The sequence below is a fragment of the Phalangium opilio genome, unplaced genomic scaffold (genome assembly GCF_054372755.1).
Source record: "Phalangium opilio isolate 3A_F unplaced genomic scaffold, DU_Popi_V2 ptg000344l_1, whole genome shotgun sequence".
NCBI classification, from domain to species: domain Eukaryota; kingdom Metazoa; phylum Arthropoda; class Arachnida; order Opiliones; family Phalangiidae; genus Phalangium; species Phalangium opilio.
In genome coordinates, this window is record NW_028324227.1 from 2303721 (window position 1) to 2322721 (window position 19001).

Sequence of the window (19001 nt, forward strand, 5' to 3'; positions counted from 1 at the left end):
CCCAAGGGTTTGAATTAAAAAACTGGTCAATGACCACTTAATATTTCTACATACTGTATGAGCTGCACTGAAATGGATTAATTTCTAAAACCCACTACTGGGGATTTATTTTTTACTAAAGAAGGGGAATTTAAAAAGTGGTCACGGTGACCACTGGACCCCCAGGCATTTAATAAATAAACTGGTCAAAGCAATTTTTAAACTGGTCATTTGCCCAGTGCCACCGCCTTATTTCTCACCCTGATTCAAGCGGAAGATGCAGAACATAGCCTACTCGATCTAGCTCTCGTGGATGCCCTAGCCTTTACGCTCACTTACTTGGGGCGAGTTAATGACACTTGTTAAATTAAATGCCAATTATGGGACCCAATTTATAAGTATCGTTATAGTGTTTTCAAAGCTATTCTATTATAAGAAATATTTGTAAAAGAAAAAGTGTAAAACCTTTACATATAGTATATGAAGGCTAAGTTATAGATGGCATTGTCAAAGTTACTTAAATTGTGACGTCAAGGCTAAAAATCCATGTAAGAATCTACGGAAAGGGTCGTTCCACCACCAGGCAGCAGCGCTCGACGACAAGAGGGTTTTGCGAACTGAGAACTTTAGAAGTTCGATTTTTGCGACCAAAAAAGTGATGAGACTGAACTAAATTAGGTTTAAATTAGTTTAATTTTCGTTAAATTTCAAGATTAACTTGTATAATTATGAAGGAGAGTTGCTAGTAAAGGAAAAATCTTCGCCATCAGCGATATTCCGAAGCTTTTGAGGTAAGGAAGAACAAAATGCGATGGTTTTCTTTATGTGTATTTCAAAATTCATTAGGCCTTGGCTTCTCCTCGATTCGATTTACTTTTCACATACACAAAAGGCGCCATCGCCATATTATATTACTGAAAAACTCGTTTTATATCAGAAAAAATAGTTGAAATCGGGTTTCTTCTCGAGGTTTTGCATTATATGAGATTAATTTTTTTGCATTTGAACTATTCAATCTATGTTTCCATTATTTGAGAGTTATACTGCACCGCAACTTTTGAATTATAGATGAAAAACATATCAAGTTGTTGTATGATAGGATCGTGTTTACAATGTTAATGAAAAATTCTTAAGTGTATTGAACCTTGGATAGTTTTAAAAGGGTTTTTAGTGATTTTGTGATCATAAAGATTTAATTTGTCAAAGACTTTGGCTATGTATAGTTCTATTTTGAATTAGAAGGAAAAAGGTAAAAATTACTGGTGCAAAACTGGGTCAGAATTGATACGGTTCTCTTAACACAAACTTGCGTTGATCAAGAATGGTTTGAGCTTAGAAGAAAACACCAAACCACTTTTTCTGTCAAGCTTGTTCTAAGGAAATTTCTATGTAGATAATCAGAACTGAAAATAGGCTTATCAGGCAGTTTTTACGAAGCACTTAGTTTACATATGTTAAAGGCTTGAGAACAAATGAGTTCAGTGTTATGCGAAGAAATAGTGGCTGTCAAACGGACAATTTCTAACTCGGGTTTGATTAAAAATGTCAGTGGGGTTGTTTTTGTAATTTAGGCAGGATTAAAACCCACTGATACAAAATGTCTGGTTCTTCGAGTTCAAGCTCCCAGTCATCTAGGACACAAAACACTCATGGTCTGAAACAGATTGACTTAGACCAGATATGGGGAGACCTAAAAGAGGGAATTGAACAAGTTTACACTTACAAGAGCCAGAATATGTATCGTACGAGATACATGGAACTCTATACGTACGGGGTTTATTTGCTATTTCATTTATTATTTCATTCTTACATATGGCGTAAAAACTCCCAAAATTATTATAGACACGTGTATGATTATTGTACCAGTGTTCATCAAACTGGCTCCCGCTCATCAACCTCAACCAAATCCAAAAAGGGGCATCCACCGGGTGGTGCTCAGTTTGTTGGTTTTGAATTGTACAAAAGGTTGAAAGAATTTCTTAAAACATACTTAGTGGGACTACAAAAGGTATGTTAGTTTGAAGAAGTCGCTAGGAAAACAGATTTACAATTAGAGGCAGAAATGTGACTAGAGAAAATTCCCCTCTTTTTCTTAGCTTTAACTTTATATCAGGGTTTTGTGAACCTTTGAAATAGTTCGGTAAATAAATTTCAATGTTTTCTGAACGTCTGAAATTGTTCGGTAACTAAAATTTCCATGTGTTCTGAACATTTGAAAAGGTTCGGTAACTAAATTTCAATGTGTTCTGAACCTTTGAAATAGTTCAGTAACAAAATTTCAATGTGTTCTGAACATTTGAAATGGTTCGGTAACAAAATTTCAATGTGTTCTGAACATTTGAAATGGTTCGGTAACAAAATTTCAATGTGTTCCGAACATTTGAAATGGTTCGGTAACAAAATTTCAATGTGTTCCGAACCTTTGAAATAGTTCAGTAACAAAATTTCAATGTGTTCCGAACCTTTGAAATAGTTCAGTAACAAAATTTCAATGTGTTCCGAACCTTTGAAATAGTTCAGTAACAAAATTTCAATGTGTTCTGAACATTTGAAATGGTTCTGTAACAAAATTTCAATGTGTTCCGAACATTTGAATTGCTTCGGTAAATAAATTTCAATGTGTTCTGAACATTTGAATTGCTTCGGTAAATAAATTTCAATGTGTTCTGAACATTTGAATTGCTTCGGTAAATAAATTTCAATGTGTTCTGAACATTTGAAATTGTTCGGTAACTAAAATTTAGTGTGTTCTGAACATTTGAAATGGTTCGGTTACTAAAATTTAGTGTGTTCTGAACATTTGAAATTGTTCGCGTACTAAATTTCAATGTGTTCTGAACATTTGAAATTGTTCGCGTACTAAATTTCAATGTGTTCTGAACATTTGAAATTGTTCGCGTACTAAATTTCAATGTGTTCTGAACATTTGAAATTGTTCGCGTACTAAATTTCAATGTGTTCTGAACATTTGAAATGGTTCAGTAACTAAATTTCAATGTGTTCTGAACATTTGAAATGGTTCGGTAACTAAATTTCAATGTGTTCTGAACATTTTAATAGGTCGCTCATTAGTATTTTAGTATAATTAGGTTTAAACTAAATTCCAATTCCCTGGTTATTTTTACCAAATGAAAATCTGAATCATCCAGTTTACAATTACATTTTCTAAATGAGTTTATTGCTTCAGGATGGTGTTGATCTGATGGATGAGGAGGTTTTAAGGTTCTATACAAAACAGTGGGAGGAGTATCAGTTTTCTAGTAAAGTATTGAACGGAATATGTTCATATTTAAATCGGCATTGGGTAAAAAGAGAGTGCGATGAAGGGAAAAAAGGAATCTACGAAATATATCAAGTATGAACTATAATCCTAATTCTATCATGTGGATTAGGATTAGTGACTCTCTTTTCCCTTTTCGCGTTTAGTTGGCTCTGGTTTCTTGGAGGGATAACTTATTCAAACCTTTGCACAAGCAAGTGACAAATGCAGTTCTGAAACTCATTGAAAAGGAACGTAATGGAGAAACTATCAATACGAGGCTGGTTTCTGGAGTCATGAATTGTTACGGTACGTTTGTTTTTTAATTCTGATAGAAATAGGAATGTTGTCTATCTGGTGATCAAACTATTAATATATCTTATACATATTGCGGTCTGCAATTTTCGGTTAGTTCTGTTAGTGACGCGTATTGTATTAGACTTGTTCCTTACCACATCAGGCTTTTGATAGTTAAGGCAAATGAAGAAATGGGTGTTAATTTATTTAACTAAACCATCTTTTGTCTGTTATATTTGAATATTGGTTCATTCTTTGGCAATGAACAGTGGAGCTGGGTTTAAACGAAGATGACCCAGTCGCGAAGGGTCAGAATCTCTCGTTGTACAAAGAAGCTTTTGAAAACACGTTCTTAGAAGACACCGAACGTTTTTATACGCGTGAAAGCACGGAATTTCTACGACAAAATCCCGTGACAGAGTATATGAAGAAAGGCGAACAAAGACTCTTAGAAGAGCAACGTCGCGTTCAACTCTATCTGCACGAAACTACCTTAGACGCGTTAGCGAAAACTTGCGAAAAAGTTTTGATCGAGAAGCATTTGGAAATATTTCACGCGGAATTTCAAAACCTTCTGAATGACGATAAGAACGAAGACTTAGGTCGAATGTTTCAACTAGTTTCTCGAATTCCCGATGGATTGGGAGAGTTACGTAACCTGCTCGAAACGCACATTCATAGCCAAGGACTATCCGCCATTGTTAAGTGCGGAGAATCGGCCATTAATGAACCCAAACTATACGTGAATACCATCTTGGATGTGCATCGCAAGTATAATGCCTTGGTTATGACCGCGTTCAGTAACGAAGCGGGCTTCGTGGCTGCCCTTGACAAGGCGTGCGGAAAATTCATCAATAATAATTCCGTCACTAAGATGGCCAACTCTTCCAGTAAATCCCCCGAATTGTTGGCGAAATACTGTGATTTGTTATTAAAGAAAAGGTTAGAAACTTGTCAAATGTCTTTCTTAAGCGAATGTTTTTAATCTTTTTATTGTTTCAGTTCCAAAAATCCGGAAGAGTCGGAGCTTGAAGACACACTAAATCAAGTGGTCAGTTACCAACCCATTCCTCCATTGAAGTTGCCGCGGCGATTTTGCTAACTGTCATTCTAATTTCCATTAGATGATTGTTTTCAAGTATATTGAAGACAAGGACGTCTTCCAGAAATTCTACAGTAAGATGCTGGCAAAACGATTAGTTCAACACATGTCTGCTAGTGATGATGCAGAAGCCAGTATGATATCGAAACTCAAGGTATTACAATTTTTTCTTTTCTTTTCTTCAATAAAATGTTTTATAGTGTACAGATTTTTATAATGACTTTTTAAAATGCAGCAAGCTTGTGGGTTTGAATATACGTCCAAACTTCAAAGAATGTTTCAAGATATTGGAGTCAGCAAAGACTTAAATGAACAGTTCAGGAGGCATCTCTCCAACTCAAATGAGCCATTAGATCGTAAGAAACTCTTTTTATTCGAAAATTTAAAATTAAGGAAAACTTGGGAATGTATAATGTTGCCATATATTGTTTTTTGTTTAGTTGATTTTAGCATTCAAGTTTTAAGTTCGGGATCTTGGCCATTTCAACAATCTTTCACCTTTGCTTTGCCCCAAGAGGTTTGTTCCAGAGGTTGAACGACAAAATATTTTAAATTCGTTAATGTTTTATTTTGGTTTTTTTACGTAATAGTTGGAGCGTAGTGTTCAAAGATTCACTACATTCTATAGCAGCCAGCACAGTGGTCGTAAATTACACTGGCTTTACAATATGTCAAAAGGCGAATTGGTGACAAATTGCTTCAAGAATCGCTACACACTTCAAGCGTCAACTTTTCAAATGGCCGTCTTGTTGCAATTCAACACTGCCGATTCATTTACCCTTTCGCAATTGCAAGAAAGCACGCAGATAAAGATGGACTTTTTAGTTCAAGTAATTCAGATCCTCTTGAAGTCTAAACTCCTGAACGCGTCGACACCTTCCGGAGCCCCGGCTGCCGCCGCTTCATCCGCCATTTGCGATGATGAAGATGGTGAAGGAGATCTCTCAGCTTCAACTTCAGTTTCGCTTTATTTTGGCTACAAAAATAAGAAACTACGAGTCAACATCAACGTTCCCATGAAAACCGAAATGAAAGTGGAACAAGAGACAACCCACAAACATATTGAGGAAGATCGAAAACTTCTTATTCAGGTTTGTAAAAAAAAAAACGACTAAAAGTTAAAGTTAAAAATTCGCGCGTTTAATTTTAAACATAAAAGTTTAATATAGTAAAAGTGTTTCTTCCGTTATATATAGGCGGCTATAGTACGCATAATGAAGATGAGAAAGGTTTTGAAGCATCAACAACTTTTGGCTGAAGTTCTCAATCAATTGTCATCTAGGTTCAAACCACGCGTGCCTGTTATAAAAGTAATTATTATTATTATTATTATTATTATTATTATAAGGAGAAATGCATTTGCCCCACTAAAGTTAGACTAGGTATAAAAGGGACTCCAGGGTTCGTACACGACCTGGAAAACCTGGAAAAGTCAGGGAAATTGAAAATGGGCCTAAAATGTCAGGGAAATTGAAAATGGGCCTAAAATGTCAGGGAAATGTCAGGGAAATTGAAAATGGGCCTAAAATGTCAGGGAAATTGAAAATGGGCCTAAAATGTCAGGGAAATTGAAAATGGACCTTAAAAGTCAGGGAAAAGTATATTGGAGGGAAATTTAAAGCCTACAAGGGTGACCAGAAAATGTGTTGTCTGAGATTTGACCAGAGCCCCAAATTCGCGGAGCTTGCTCCAGTTATTACTTTGATAGAGTTACATTTAAACACAATCATTGGCTTATTTTTATAACAAAACTCGTGCAAAAATGATTCAAGTGAATTTAGATTGGTTTTCGTATGTGTTCGCCATGTACATTATTGCAAATGGTCAGGGAAATTTGTGGAATTTTGTCAGGGAAAACCTGGAAAAGTCAGGGAATTTAATTTCGAAAATTTTGTACGAACCCTGGACTCGTCCATTAGTGTTATTAGATTTGCCAAGGACTCGCGCGTACCCGCAAATTTCTTGGAAAACAAGTTCCGTTCCGAGTCCGGGACTCGGACTCGCGCAGTTAAATATTTAACGATTCAATTTTGTATTTCTTTTTTTTTTTTTAGAAATGCATCGATATTCTAATAGAGAAAGAATATCTGGAGAGAACTGATGGTGAAAAAGACACTTACAGCTATTTGGCGTGATGACCGCCTATTTCTTAAAAAAAAAAATAATTAAAACAAACAAATACCTGGGAAGGAAAAAAATACACTCTTTAAATGAAAATTACCGGTAGTTAAAATTAAAAAATATGAAAATAATATTTTTTTTTTTTTTTTTTTTTGTATTTTTCTTCATCCAGGCAAAAAAAAAAAAAAAATAGTACGTCAACAGAATTGGGAGGGAAGAGGGAGGGGGGGGGGGTTTCTAGGCAAAACTGAACCATTTTTCTTTTAATTGCTAAGTATTTAATAATATTCTATACAAAAATGAAACTGAAATGAATTACTTTAATTTTACGCGCGCCGAGTTGAACTAAAAGCGGGTTTCTAAAATTTACTCTCGCTGTTATTAAAATAAAAATATATACATAAAATGAAAATGAAATTGAGTAAAACCCTAACTAAATATAATTATAACGTAGCTGGAAATTGGATTTATTTAATAATATTGTATAGTTTTTTGTTTTTTCCAACAATTGTTTTCTCTTTAATTAAAATAAACATTTTTTTTGAAAAAAAAATAAAAAATTACTTTTAACGGGAGAAATTTTTCATCATTGTGATGGAAATTTATAGTTTTTGTTTTGCATTAGATAACTACAGCCATAGCCCACTCGATCACGCTATAGCGCGAGCAGCTTGCGTCGTGACGCGCGTGATCGAGTGGGCTGTGCTACAGCGGACTAAATATAGTAAAGGTTTTTAATTATAAAATAAATTCTGAGGTGGTTAAATTAAATTAAAACTTCATCATCGGAAGAAGGTTTAAAAAAAAAGTAAATTAAAGACGAAACCAAGTTATTGTCATTCAACATCTTGTACAGTTAACTCGATCTGTATTTTGGGTTTTTTGAAAAAAAAACTTTTTTCCTTTTTTTAATATGTACTTGCTATCAGAAATGTGTAATTTTTGAAAAAAATGTTTCTTATACAGTAGGAGTTTTGTGTAATATAACGTAAAAGGAAAACAAAGGTAGGATGACTTCCTGGCATATATTATATAACATTTAACTAATGAAATTGTGTTAATTTAATTAGTGTTTGTATTTGTGATTTTTTTTTTTTTTTTTTTTAATTTCTGATAGCCAGTATGAACGTTTGACCACTCTTAAAAGTGGCACACATGTATCATAACAATGTAATGAAAAATATTTGTATCCAAATCATGGTTTCTTAATTTTATTTAACAGTCTTTTCAAAATTTCCAGCCTGTCATAATCAGAGTCATGGCCAAGTGAGCAGTGAGGGCTACTGGTCCAAGGGGCCAGTTTATTAAAGGGGCTAACCGGCGCTGTTGGGGTGAAGTCCGCCCTTAGTTCAGGGGGAAAACACCCAGCTCTTTGGCCATAAGAAATGGCGCCACCGTCGCGGTGGGCGGGTAAGCAATATGCTAACCAATAGTTTGACCCCCCCCTTCACCCCAACAGCTCCGGCCAGCCCCTTTAATTGCAAATCTATAGGAAAACTAGGGGAGGGGGTGACAAGTCCTAGGACCAGTTTATTATGTTGGACACCATAAGTTTATAACTTATCTCCGAAGATAAGTTATAAACTTATGTGGACACTTAATGAGGATCACTGGGTCCCAAGGACTATGAAGATGCGACAATGTTTTGGCACACTCCAAGACAATGTCCTATAGTATATATGTTTTTGTCAAAGGGGCCCGGGGGTGTCACTGGACACATGTCCTATAAAAATATTTTCTTATTTTCAGCCCTGTGCGGCTGTGCCTGGTAGGGTAGAGGCTTCTGATTGGCTATAAGCGCAAAAACGGTCTGCTTGCTGCTTAGTTTAAAAATTTTCGAAATATCAGATTTCACGTTATTAATTCCCTCGTTTTGCGTGTTTGGAAAGGGTTTTCAAGTTTTTAGAAAGATGTTTTTCCTATATTTTGGTAAATTTAACCTGTTTGGTAACTTATTTTCCCTTATACTCGTTTTATTCGTTATTCTACGTAAAAACAATTATTGTTTTGGTCTTTCCACTGATGAACAAAATCACGGTAAGAGACTGCACTTCAGTGCTTTGCATAGTCTTATTAGTCTTTTACAATCCTTTTCCAACGTAAAAACTTACTCAACGTATTTTAAAATATTGCGTATAATAAATTAAATAGTCCATAAACTTTATTTACAGACGTATATTGGCTTCATGCTGGGAAAAACTATAGTGGACAGGGTGAAAATGAACTTCGTATATTTTGCCGGTGTAAGGATCCTAAGTCTGTTATATCTTTATGGAGGAGTGTTTTTGTAAGTATCTCAGGACGGAACCAAAGCCTACAAACGCAACGGTGGTTACCAACTATGTTTTTTCTTTCTTAAAGGTGGAAATTAAGGGGGCAACTGATTTTACCATGTTTGAGGGTGTCAATGCAACAGATGTTGTGGCTCAATACAAATCTCATTTATCGAGTTGGATCCCTTTTTCACCATGGCGCCACAGCCAAGTTTCTCTCTCTGCCTTTGAAGATCATTGCATCGGTATTACCAGTTCAACAAACTACAGAGTGCAACTGAACATTCGAAGTAAGAAATAATTCACATCTATCTATAATTTGCTTTGACGGAGTTGTCATTTCTTAGCTGTTGCATTCCTCCATGTGGAATATAAATCTTTGTTTTTTTCAGAAATAAATTATTGGAGATTATTTCAAATGTTAGGAGGTGCCATCCTTTTCTTTACAGCACCAACAATTTGCAGGTAATTAGCCTTATTCCTGATCAGCGCCACCTACCCATAGCGGCGACTTTGAGAACTACTGTAAATGGCAAGCCAATCAGATGTCGCTAAAAATCTGGTGACATAATTTTTGGTAAGACCAGTGTGCCTGTCAGTGACGTCACCAGATTTTAGCGACATCTGATTGGCTCTCCATTTACAGTAGTTCTCAAAGTCGCCGCTATGGGTTGGTGGCGCTGATCAGGAATAAGGCTAATTGTAGAATAAGTGTGTACTGAACAAGAGTATTTAATTTTAACGTAATTTTAGAAATTCTTTCTTTTACTACACTTCCGGGGTTTCAATTGGAGTAATTGGTGCGGCACTATTAATTTTCATCATTCTTAGTCGTTTCATACCTAAGGTTTAGCTTCATTAATTAATGAAATTTTATTTTCCATGAGAACAGCTTTTAATTTTTAATTTTTTTTAATCTATTGATTTAGAAAATGACCGCTTATTCAATGTGGGTTGCAGGAGGCTCCATTACGTTTTTTATTTTGCAAAAACTCTGGTTTAACATGAAAACTGTTATCGAGAGTTACAGTTCCTACCTTATTGGATATGTCATAGTGTCTGCGCTAATTAGTTTCGCTGTTTGCTACCGATATCAACCTATGACTGACTCAAGGTCTCAGGACTTGATTCAATGGGCTTTTCAAGTATGACTCTTGTCTTATAAAACTTTGATAAATGATAATCAATAGTTTTATATATTTTTGTGATTTTTAATATGCATTTCTTTCTTTCTTGTTTTATTTTTAGCTGATAGGATTGGCCCTGGTTTTTTATTCATCAGAGTTTCACGAGGTTTCAATGGCCCTGGTCCTTACTTTGATTGTCAGCTACAATATACCAGCACCATGGGTGGCAAAGTTTAAAACTTGGTGGTAATTATAATATTTTTTTCTCATACTTATTAAAATTTCCTAATTAGGCCTTCTTTTAGATTTAAATCTTTATATTCAGTGCATGCATTAAATTAAATTAAATTAAATTTTCTTCAATTTTGCTTTTGAAAAAAAAGGCTTATGAGATTGTGTAACATAGTTAAAAAAATCTATTATATAACATAAATATTGCATGAATGTTTATTTATTTAAAAAATAAAACTTTAATTTAAACATCTTAGATATAGTTTTATGTTAATTAAATTTTTTCTCATATTTTGATAATTAGCCTTATTCCTGATCAGCGCCACCTACCCATAGCGGCGACTTTGAGAACTACTGTAAGCGGCAAGCCAATCAGATGTCGCTAAAATCTGGTGACGTCATTTTTGGTAAGACCCGAGAGTGCCAGTCAGTGACGTCACCAGATTTTAGCGACATCTGATTGGCTTACAGCTTACAGTAGTTCTCAAAGTCGCCGCTATGGGTAGGTGGCGCTGATCAGGAATAAGGCTAATTATAAAGGGACGGTTTTGTTTTTCATTTAAATTTGCTAGTTCCTTTAATTAATGTCTAGACTAGGCCTGTGCGAGTATTTGAGTTCGAGTCCCACTTCTGAGTCCGAGTCTTCTTTTTTCTCTCTTTGAACTAGTCTATTTTGTTGGGCTTTTTGATTTCGGGTCTTTCACTTTCAGTAACATATTGGCCACTCTATCATGCGTTGCGCATGATCAAGTAGGCTATGTTCCTACACAGTCTGTGGCTGCATTGTCAGTTCAGGCGCTCTTACACAAGGCTATTTAGTGATATTTCCATTAACAATAATTTTTTGAAAACTCTTTTTATTTCGCATAAACTCAAGTTATTAATTAGTTACTAATTTTTAGTAAATAATAAGGGACTATTTTTTAATTTAGACACTTTAGATTCAGTAAAAAAAAAATTTGGACTCAATAATTTTTGACTTTTTTGAGGACTCGCGAGTACTGGATCTGGGAAATTGACCAGGCGAGTCCAGTCCAGTTTTCCACTACTCGCACTTGGACTCGTAACCTAAAAATTAGGACTCGCTCAGCTCTAGGGTCTAGTCTAGACCTGATATTGATATATATTTTTCATATATTAATCTAATAAAGTATCCGAAATTGTTAAAAGGAAAAGAAAGTTTCCTCCTAAAGTTAAACTACTAACTGAAAGTGAGTATTTGGAGCAAGCCAACCGGGAAACCAGAAAAGCGATTGAAGATTTGAGGAAATTTTGTGACAGTCCTGATTGTAACTCTTGGAAGTATGTATCAAGATTGAAGAATCCAGTTAGGTTTGCCAAGTTTGTAGAAGGCGAGTCTCATTTGACTGATGAAGAGATACTTAAGTATGACAGTGATTCTATAGATCCAGCTTTCCCAGAAGATATGAATGTTGAAATAACAGATGATGAACTTTGATTTGGTACATAAATTTTTTTTTAAAAAAACAAACACGTGTAAATCATTTAAATGTAAATAATGTATATAAATAAATACTGCAATAAAAATAATAATCATTTAATTTTTTTATCGTTTTCTTTTTCTGACATAACTTTTCCAAGCACCTCTTTGGGGTTTCATTCCGTGAAAATTAATAATTTGATTACATGTCATAAGTTTTTCACTAGTTAATAATTTCAAAATATGTTTCAAATTTACTGCCTAAAATGGTGTGTACCAGAATTTTTCAGTCTCGGAGTTGGTAGTCGGTACTTGTCTGGGAAGTAAAAATATTTTTTAAACTAGTCCTTGGGACCAGTGTCCCAAATAATAAACTGGTCTCTGGACTGGTCCACCCTTAGTTTCCCAATAGATTGATAATTAATAAACTGGTCCTGAGGACCAGTAACCCCCACTTCTATCAAATATAATTCCGGTTTCAGATTCAGAATCTGGCAACGCTGTCGATGGACTCGCTGATGTCCGATTTGGACTCAGATCGAGTCCAACAAAATGGCGGATTTTGCCGTGCCGTCTTTATCTTAAATAACCAGAGAGTTTATTAGTTTGGGATAGAAGTTTAATATTTTCAATTTTAAAAATAATTACTACTAATAATAACTGCTAATAGTAATTATTTAATTTTATAAACAGTCTGGAACTCTGGAAAAACCTGATCAGAATTGATTAGAGGTAAGCCTTGGCTGTTACAGAGTAATGGCAGTCTGTGTTAACTAACCATTGAACGTAATAATGTGAAAGGCAGGGAGATGCCATTACTCTGTTGTTTAAACATTTTTCTTGGTTTTTAATTATGAAAATAATAAATTTCATAATTCAGATGGATCCAGCTTTACTAAGAGAACGGGAGGCCTTTAAGAAAAGAGCATTAGCCACTCCTGTGGTTGAAAACAAAAAGAAAGAGGTCAGTAATGATGGACCCTCAAAAAAGAAAGCTAAGTCTTCAGCGGCGGTATCCAACAAAAGCAAACGTAAAGTTACAAAATTTACCTGTCAAAGTAAGACTTGACTAAAATCGCAATCTTTGCAGCGTCGGAGCCACTTAGCTACAAATCTATGACAGGAAGCTCCCAATATAACTTCAGTGTCCTTACTAAAATTGTTAAACATATGAAGGTTAGTCGCGTAAAACTTGATTGTAAAATCCTGCGAATTATGAAATAACCGTAGCTTGGTTAATCTTATAGCAAAGACATTTGGACGGAGATACGCATCCATTATCATTGGAAGAAATTCTTGATGAAACAAATCAACTTGATATTGGTTCGAGACAAAGACATTGGTTATCAACTGAGGCTCTTAACAACAACCCTAAAATTATCGTTAGCCCCGATGGTCGATATTCTTTCAGACCATCCTATAATTTGAAAGATCGTAAATCACTAATGAGATTATTGGATAGACATGACCAAAGGGGAATGGGAGGGATTATGTTAGATGACATTGTTGAATCATTGCCGAATGCGGAGAAAAATTTAAAAGTATATAATAATGCTAAGCAATCACGTGTAATTGACTAAAATTTGTTTAATTACTACTAGATACTGGGTGACAGCATTATATACATTACAAGACCAATAGACAAGAAAAAGGTTTTGTTTTACAATGATAAATCCTTGCAATTTTCTGTAGATGAAGGTATGTGCTATTTAATTAATTGCAGGTGTTCGAGTCCTAATTTTTAAGTTGCTAGTTGTCTAAAACTGGACTCTCCAATTCCTTCAGTCCCATTTCTGAGTACTCGCGAGTCCTATTTCTAAGTACTCGCGAGTCCCATTTTTGAGTAGTCGCGAGTCCCGTTTTTGAGTACTCGCGAGTCCCGTTTTTGAGTACTCGCGAGTCCCGTTTCTGAGTACTCGCGAGTCCCGTTTCTGAGTACTCGCGAGTCCCGTTTCTGAGTACTCGCGAGTCCCATTTCGGAATGCTCGCGAGTCCCATTTCGGGGTGCTCGCGAGTCCCATTTCGGGGTGCTCGCGAGTCCCATTTCGGGGTGCTCGCGAGTCCCATTTCGGGGTGCTCGCGAGTCCAGTTTCCCAGCTCTTGAGAGTCCTAAAAAATTGTTAATCGAGTCCGATGCGTGTCTAAAATTGTTAATCGAGTCCGATGCGTGTCTAAAATTGTTAATCGAGTCCGATGCGTGTCTAAAATTGTTAATCGAGTCCGATGCGTGTCTAAAATTGTTAATCGAGTCCGATGCGAGTCTAATCATTGATTTGATCTTTAGTCCAAACAAAAATGTAAATAAGCAAGCCTTGACTATCCAAACTATATGTGAAGGAAAAATAGAAAGAGTATCTACATTTAAATATTTAGGGATTTGCTTGGATGAAATGTTAACGTGGAATTACCACATAGACTATGTAATTAAGAAAATTCAAACGCGTATCTGGCTTTTAAAGCCACTTCAGACAAACCTTAATTACGATACATTAACATTATTATATAACTCAATTATTAGACCTATTTTTGAGTATGGCGACATTTTCTATAATAACGCTTCTAACTCTAATTTAAAAAGATTGCAGATCATGCAAAATAATTGTGCTAGGTTAGTTATGAAACAGCCAAAGAAATCGTCCGCCTCATTAGCGAGGAAAAGTGCAAATATCATTGAGTTAAATTCAATTTATATGAAAAACTTATTAATACTGATGTTTAAAATTAAACATAAAATGGTGCCCCAATATATTGTCGAACGGTTCCCTCCACATGACCATCATAAAAATACTAGAGCTAGTGACACCGATTTTGTGGTGGAAGTTTTCCCATCTAAATTCAGGACCAAGAGTGTTATGCAAAATGGAATTAAATTATGGAACGAACTACCTAGGGCTATCAAAATATTGGATAATATTACTATCTTTAAAAATGAACTTAAAACTTATCTCTCTTTAACGAATAACGCAATACGTTTGTGAAAAATTTTTAATTTTGTCATGAAAAAATTTTTAACTTAATCATAGGACCCTTTCGTAAACAAGATATTATCTTAAAAGGATATCCTAAATAAAGCATTTATTTATTTATTTATTTATTTATTTAAAATTGATATTCGAGTCCGATGCGTGTCTAAAATTGTTAATCGAGTCCGATGCGTGTCTAAAATTGTTAATCGAGTCCGATGCGTGTCTAAAATTGTTAATCGAGTCCGATGCGTGTCTAAAATCGATAATCGAGTCCAATGCGAGTCTAAAATTGTTAATCGAGTCCAATGCGTGTCTAAAATCGATAATCGAGTCCAATGCGAGTCTAAAATTGTTAATCGAGTCCAATGCGTGTCTAAAATTGTTAATCGAGTCCAATGCGAGTCTAAAATTGTTGGACTTGCACAGCAAAGAGACTAGTTCAAAGAGAAAAAGACTGGCATGGGGGGAAAAATAAACTCATGGAGTAGTGTTTCTAGCCTTGCAGAGGACTCGCGCAGGTCTAATTAATATTGTAATAAATACAATAAGATTCATTTAACTCCCACCAGAGTTCCATAAATTGTGGAGAAGCGTAGCTGTTGATGGCATAGATGACCAGAAGATTGAAGAATATCTCGAGAAACAAGGTATCTCATCCATGCAAGATTTGGGAAGAAAAGTTGTCACAGCCCAAAAACGCAAGAAACCCGCTTCAAGGAAAGGAAAGAACTTTAAGAAACACAATGAACATCTGAGCGACATACTTAAAGATTACAATGAAGGATAATATTCTCTGTAATTGTCAGTATTGTAAGTTATTTGAATATTTTTTTTTTATAATTTTCCTGTCTTTCCAAGATGTATAAGAAATACTACTCTCTTGTAAATAACTATAAGTAAATAGTCAAAAGAAAGAAACTGGTTGATATTTCATTGATAAAGCGTAATTTATTGAGTAATTATCTTTTTTCCCCCGAACCTTTTGCATAGTTTTCCTTCTCTTACAAATACATACACATAATTTGGCCTATAATTTTAGGGTGTTTAATTTACCGGTGGTTTTTTCAGATATGCACGTTACTTTTATCACGATTTCAGTTTCACCCTTTTATTTATTAAACTACTTTAGTTTTACTTTTAAACTATTTCTCTTTCAATTTATTGCTAAAAGCTAGAGGTGTTTTCTTAATTAGTACTTAAATGTACGAAGTAACTAAGCTACTCGCGGAAAAATTTGTAAATTGGAATGTATATAGTCTTATATAGAAAATTTTCAATTTCTTTAAACGTTTAGAACTTTAGATAGAAGAAGTGCCATTGGTAAAAAGTAAACCATCAAATACAGATTAATTAATTTGTTGAAAGTTTTTGAGTTTTGTTTTGACAAGCTTTTTAAGGCATTGTTTGGGTACTTTTTGTTTTTTTTTTGTTGCGATTTGCATAAATTTGTAATTGGGCTTAAAATAATCCCGGATTTATTGATTGTTAGCTTGGAATTCTTTCATAAAGTCAGCGAGCGCTTGAGTTTCTTCAATCGTTATAGCATTGAATAGTGAAGCTCTCAGTCCACCAACAGAACTAAAAAAAAATTAAGATGTTTTAATTAGGTCTGTGTGTGCGAGTCCGAGTCCGACTCGAAACCTGTTTTCCTAGAAATTTGAGGGTACTGGCGAGTCCTCCTCATTGCTAATAACACTACTTGGCGAGTCCTCCTCATTGCTAATAACACTACTTGGCGAGTCCTCCTCATTGCTAATAACACTACTTGGAGAGTCCATTTTTACGCGAGTCTTCCTTTTTTTCACTCTTTGAACTAAGGGACTATTTTTTTAGTAACGACTATTTTCAATTTAGACTCATTAGACTCGACTAACAATTTGTGAGGACTCGCGAGTACGGGGAAATTGGACTCGATCGGACTTGGCGAGTCCAGTTTTAATGATCATAATTTAGTTTTAATTGAAAGATCTAGTTTTTTTTTACCGATGGCCTTTGAGGCACAACATGCGCCTCTCGTCAGCTTCCTTCAAGAACTGTTTCTCTAGCTTTTCATTTCCTTCTGTTCCACCAATTCTAAATGGAATGTTTACGCGACTTCTACTGTCAGGTTTGATTGGTGAACTAGAAATTTGACGCAAATCTTAAGTTTTTCAGTATTTCTCTCTTTTTTCTTTTGGAAAACGCAATAGGATGATAATTACTGGTAAAACCCATTAGAAGATGAGATAGTGTCGTAAATAAGTTTAGCTTTCGCGGCGCATTTTTCAGCCATAGCCGCTGGTCCACCTTGTTTTTTGAGCCATTTAAAAACTAGTCCCATAACGTAAATGCTTTTAAAATGAAATTTTGGAGTTAATATTTTCATAAAGAAAAAAAACTTATGCTTCAAGGGCAGTATAATAATCTGGTACATTATTTCCCTGATATCATAGTACTTGTGATACATTATTTCCCTAATCTTCCCAGATCTTTATGCAACCATTTATGATTAGTTTTACATATTTAAATTTTTTTACCCAAAAGTAGTGGGGGTATTGTACATGGAACCATTCTCCGCATTAATTTTGTACTGGAACACTATTGGGCATATACTTTGGAATCTATCGAGAAAATCTTCTCTAACTATAACTACAGTTACTCCAGCTATGCCAATATTCTTTTGAGCTCCAGCGTAAATCAGAGCAAACTAAGTGACGAAACCAATAATTACTTCCTCGCAAACACTCGGAGTTACTTATGACAATAATATTACTTTAGAAACATCTACTGGTCTAGTTAAAATGTTTGATGACATATCGGAAACCAACGGAACTCCATTTGTCTCTGGGACAAATGGAAATTCCACCCCATGAATGGTTTCATTGTCACAGTAATAAACGTATGTCGCATCCGGCGTTAATTTCCAAGCGGTAGGGTCAGGAATTCCTGATAGAAATATACTCTTAAATAACTGGCAACTTTCAATAAATCATTGAAGCCAAGGTCATCAGGTTTTTTACCAGTATATTTTGTAGCTTTTGGAAATGCACGATGAACGGTGCAATATTTTTCAGCTTCTTGAGAAGCTTTAGATGACCATGTCCCAGTTACCTATTAAATATTGATTGCGCTCTTTAAAACGTCTCGCGCGTGTTTCACAAAGAATTTAATACCAAGTAATCAGTGACTGATTCTTGAGAAGGGCACAGGTTTAAAGGAACAGCGCTAAACTGTCCCGTGCCACCCCCTTGCAAAAATATAACCTTGTAGTTATCAGGAATTTTCCTGCAACAATCATTTTAGTTTCACTAATGCTTAAAGCCAAGTTCTTAACTTTTATTATAATTTTACATAAGATCCCTCAAGTCTTTTTCAGCATCCTCAATTATTTTCATATAGGTTGAAGACCTATGACTCATTTCTATAAAATATATTAATTTTTATAAGAGATGCCCTATATGTTTATTAATTGTATATTAATTATACCCATAACACTTAGCCCTGTCCCATTGTAATCTAATAATTCCCTTTGAACTTGTTGTAATACCTAGAAAAAAATTATTGCACTATTTTCATAATTGCATAAAATTTAAAAATTATTTATCAAACTTTGTAAGCCAAAAAAAAATTAAGCATAATTTGACCTTGAATTTTAAACATATGATATATATTTATTTTTTATTTCTTGCCTTAACATTAGGTATTTATTTATTTGAGAAGCCAATTGACAAAAATAAAAGCCATGCACAGTTACGTAACGTAAGCTGTCAACGATTTTGATACCTCTTCAGGAACTTTAGCGGGTCCCGCTGAGAAATTATATGTTTTAGTAGAAGCCATTTCTAATAAGACTGTAGGTTAGAAATTCCTGTCTCTTTGAAAACCGGGCTAAAAAGACCGAACCTAAAAAGTAGATCACCCCCAGTTACCACTTCTACCCTGTCAAATCAGACTTATCAGATCAAAGATAACGACTACTGATGTCAGGCCACGACTCCACCCATGTTCATAAAAAGGGGGTTATATCACTACGATGGGGATGAAAAGAAGGGGGTGGTGATAATTAATAAAAGACTGCGCGTTTTTGGGGCGGAAAAATCATGACCGGCTAGGAGCGTAGACACAAATAGACACGGGTGTGGAAGGACAAAGTGAGAAATGCCGGCCGGCAAATAATGCGCCGGTAAAATAATCAATAAGTTATTGTGTCATTTTTGTCATAAACA

General features: G+C 35.0%; 4 protein-coding genes across 6 annotated transcripts; 3 read left to right on the forward strand and 1 right to left on the reverse strand.

The window, feature by feature from the left end:
* Positions 1–381: 381 nt before the first annotated feature.
* Cul1 (cullin 1) lies at positions 382–7953 on the forward strand. 2 transcript variants are annotated; one of them, XR_016376875.1, is made up of 14 exons: positions 382–770; positions 1551–1746; positions 1822–1987; positions 3167–3334; positions 3406–3547; positions 3805–4477; positions 4538–4586; positions 4660–4791; positions 4873–4993; positions 5078–5154; positions 5228–5728; positions 5834–5947; positions 6692–6872; positions 6943–7953. XR_016376875.1 is itself a non-coding variant. In XM_089859807.1 (13 exons), exons 2-13 carry the CDS (start codon positions 1577–1579, stop codon positions 6770–6772), a joined length of 2394 nt encoding a protein of 797 aa, XP_089715933.1. In that variant the 5' UTR covers positions 382–770; positions 1551–1576; the 3' UTR covers positions 6773–7953. The 2 variants fall into 2 exon arrangements, 1 of the variants encoding a protein (XP_089715933.1); XM_089859807.1 differs by having other exon boundaries at positions 6692–7953.
* A 607-nt stretch (positions 7954–8560) lies between these two features.
* On the forward strand, positions 8561–11951 carry Nemp (Nuclear envelope integral membrane protein). Its single transcript, XM_089859809.1, has 8 exons — positions 8561–8795; positions 8930–9045; positions 9120–9321; positions 9424–9496; positions 9785–9878; positions 9961–10176; positions 10280–10404; positions 11560–11951. Exons 1-8 carry the CDS (start codon positions 8669–8671, stop codon positions 11846–11848), a joined length of 1242 nt encoding a protein of 413 aa, XP_089715935.1. The 5' UTR covers positions 8561–8668; the 3' UTR covers positions 11849–11951.
* Positions 11952–12336: 385 nt separating this feature from the next.
* On the forward strand, positions 12337–15729 carry TfIIEbeta (transcription factor IIEbeta). The gene is made up of 6 exons (XM_089859813.1): positions 12337–12562; positions 12711–12861; positions 12921–13006; positions 13078–13371; positions 13432–13528; positions 15366–15729. The coding sequence occupies exons 2-6, from the start codon at positions 12711–12713 to the stop codon at positions 15581–15583; spliced, it is 846 nt and encodes a 281-aa protein (XP_089715939.1). The 5' UTR covers positions 12337–12562; the 3' UTR covers positions 15584–15729.
* Positions 15725–18936, reverse strand: LOC149610064 (phosphoserine aminotransferase). Of its 2 annotated transcripts, XM_089859811.1 has the most exons (11): positions 18751–18936; positions 18559–18678; positions 18262–18322; positions 18127–18196; positions 17949–18060; positions 17796–17886; positions 17549–17721; positions 17313–17482; positions 16998–17126; positions 16780–16917; positions 15725–16374 (listed from the first exon to the last, which is right to left on the reverse strand). In XM_089859811.1, exons 2-11 carry the CDS (start codon positions 18613–18615, stop codon positions 16272–16274), a joined length of 1104 nt encoding a protein of 367 aa, XP_089715937.1. In that variant the 5' UTR covers positions 18616–18678; positions 18751–18936; the 3' UTR covers positions 15725–16271. The 2 variants fall into 2 exon arrangements, with proteins under 2 accessions (XP_089715937.1, XP_089715936.1); XM_089859810.1 differs by having other exon boundaries at positions 18559–18935.
* Between the last annotated feature and the right edge of the window lie 65 nt (positions 18937–19001).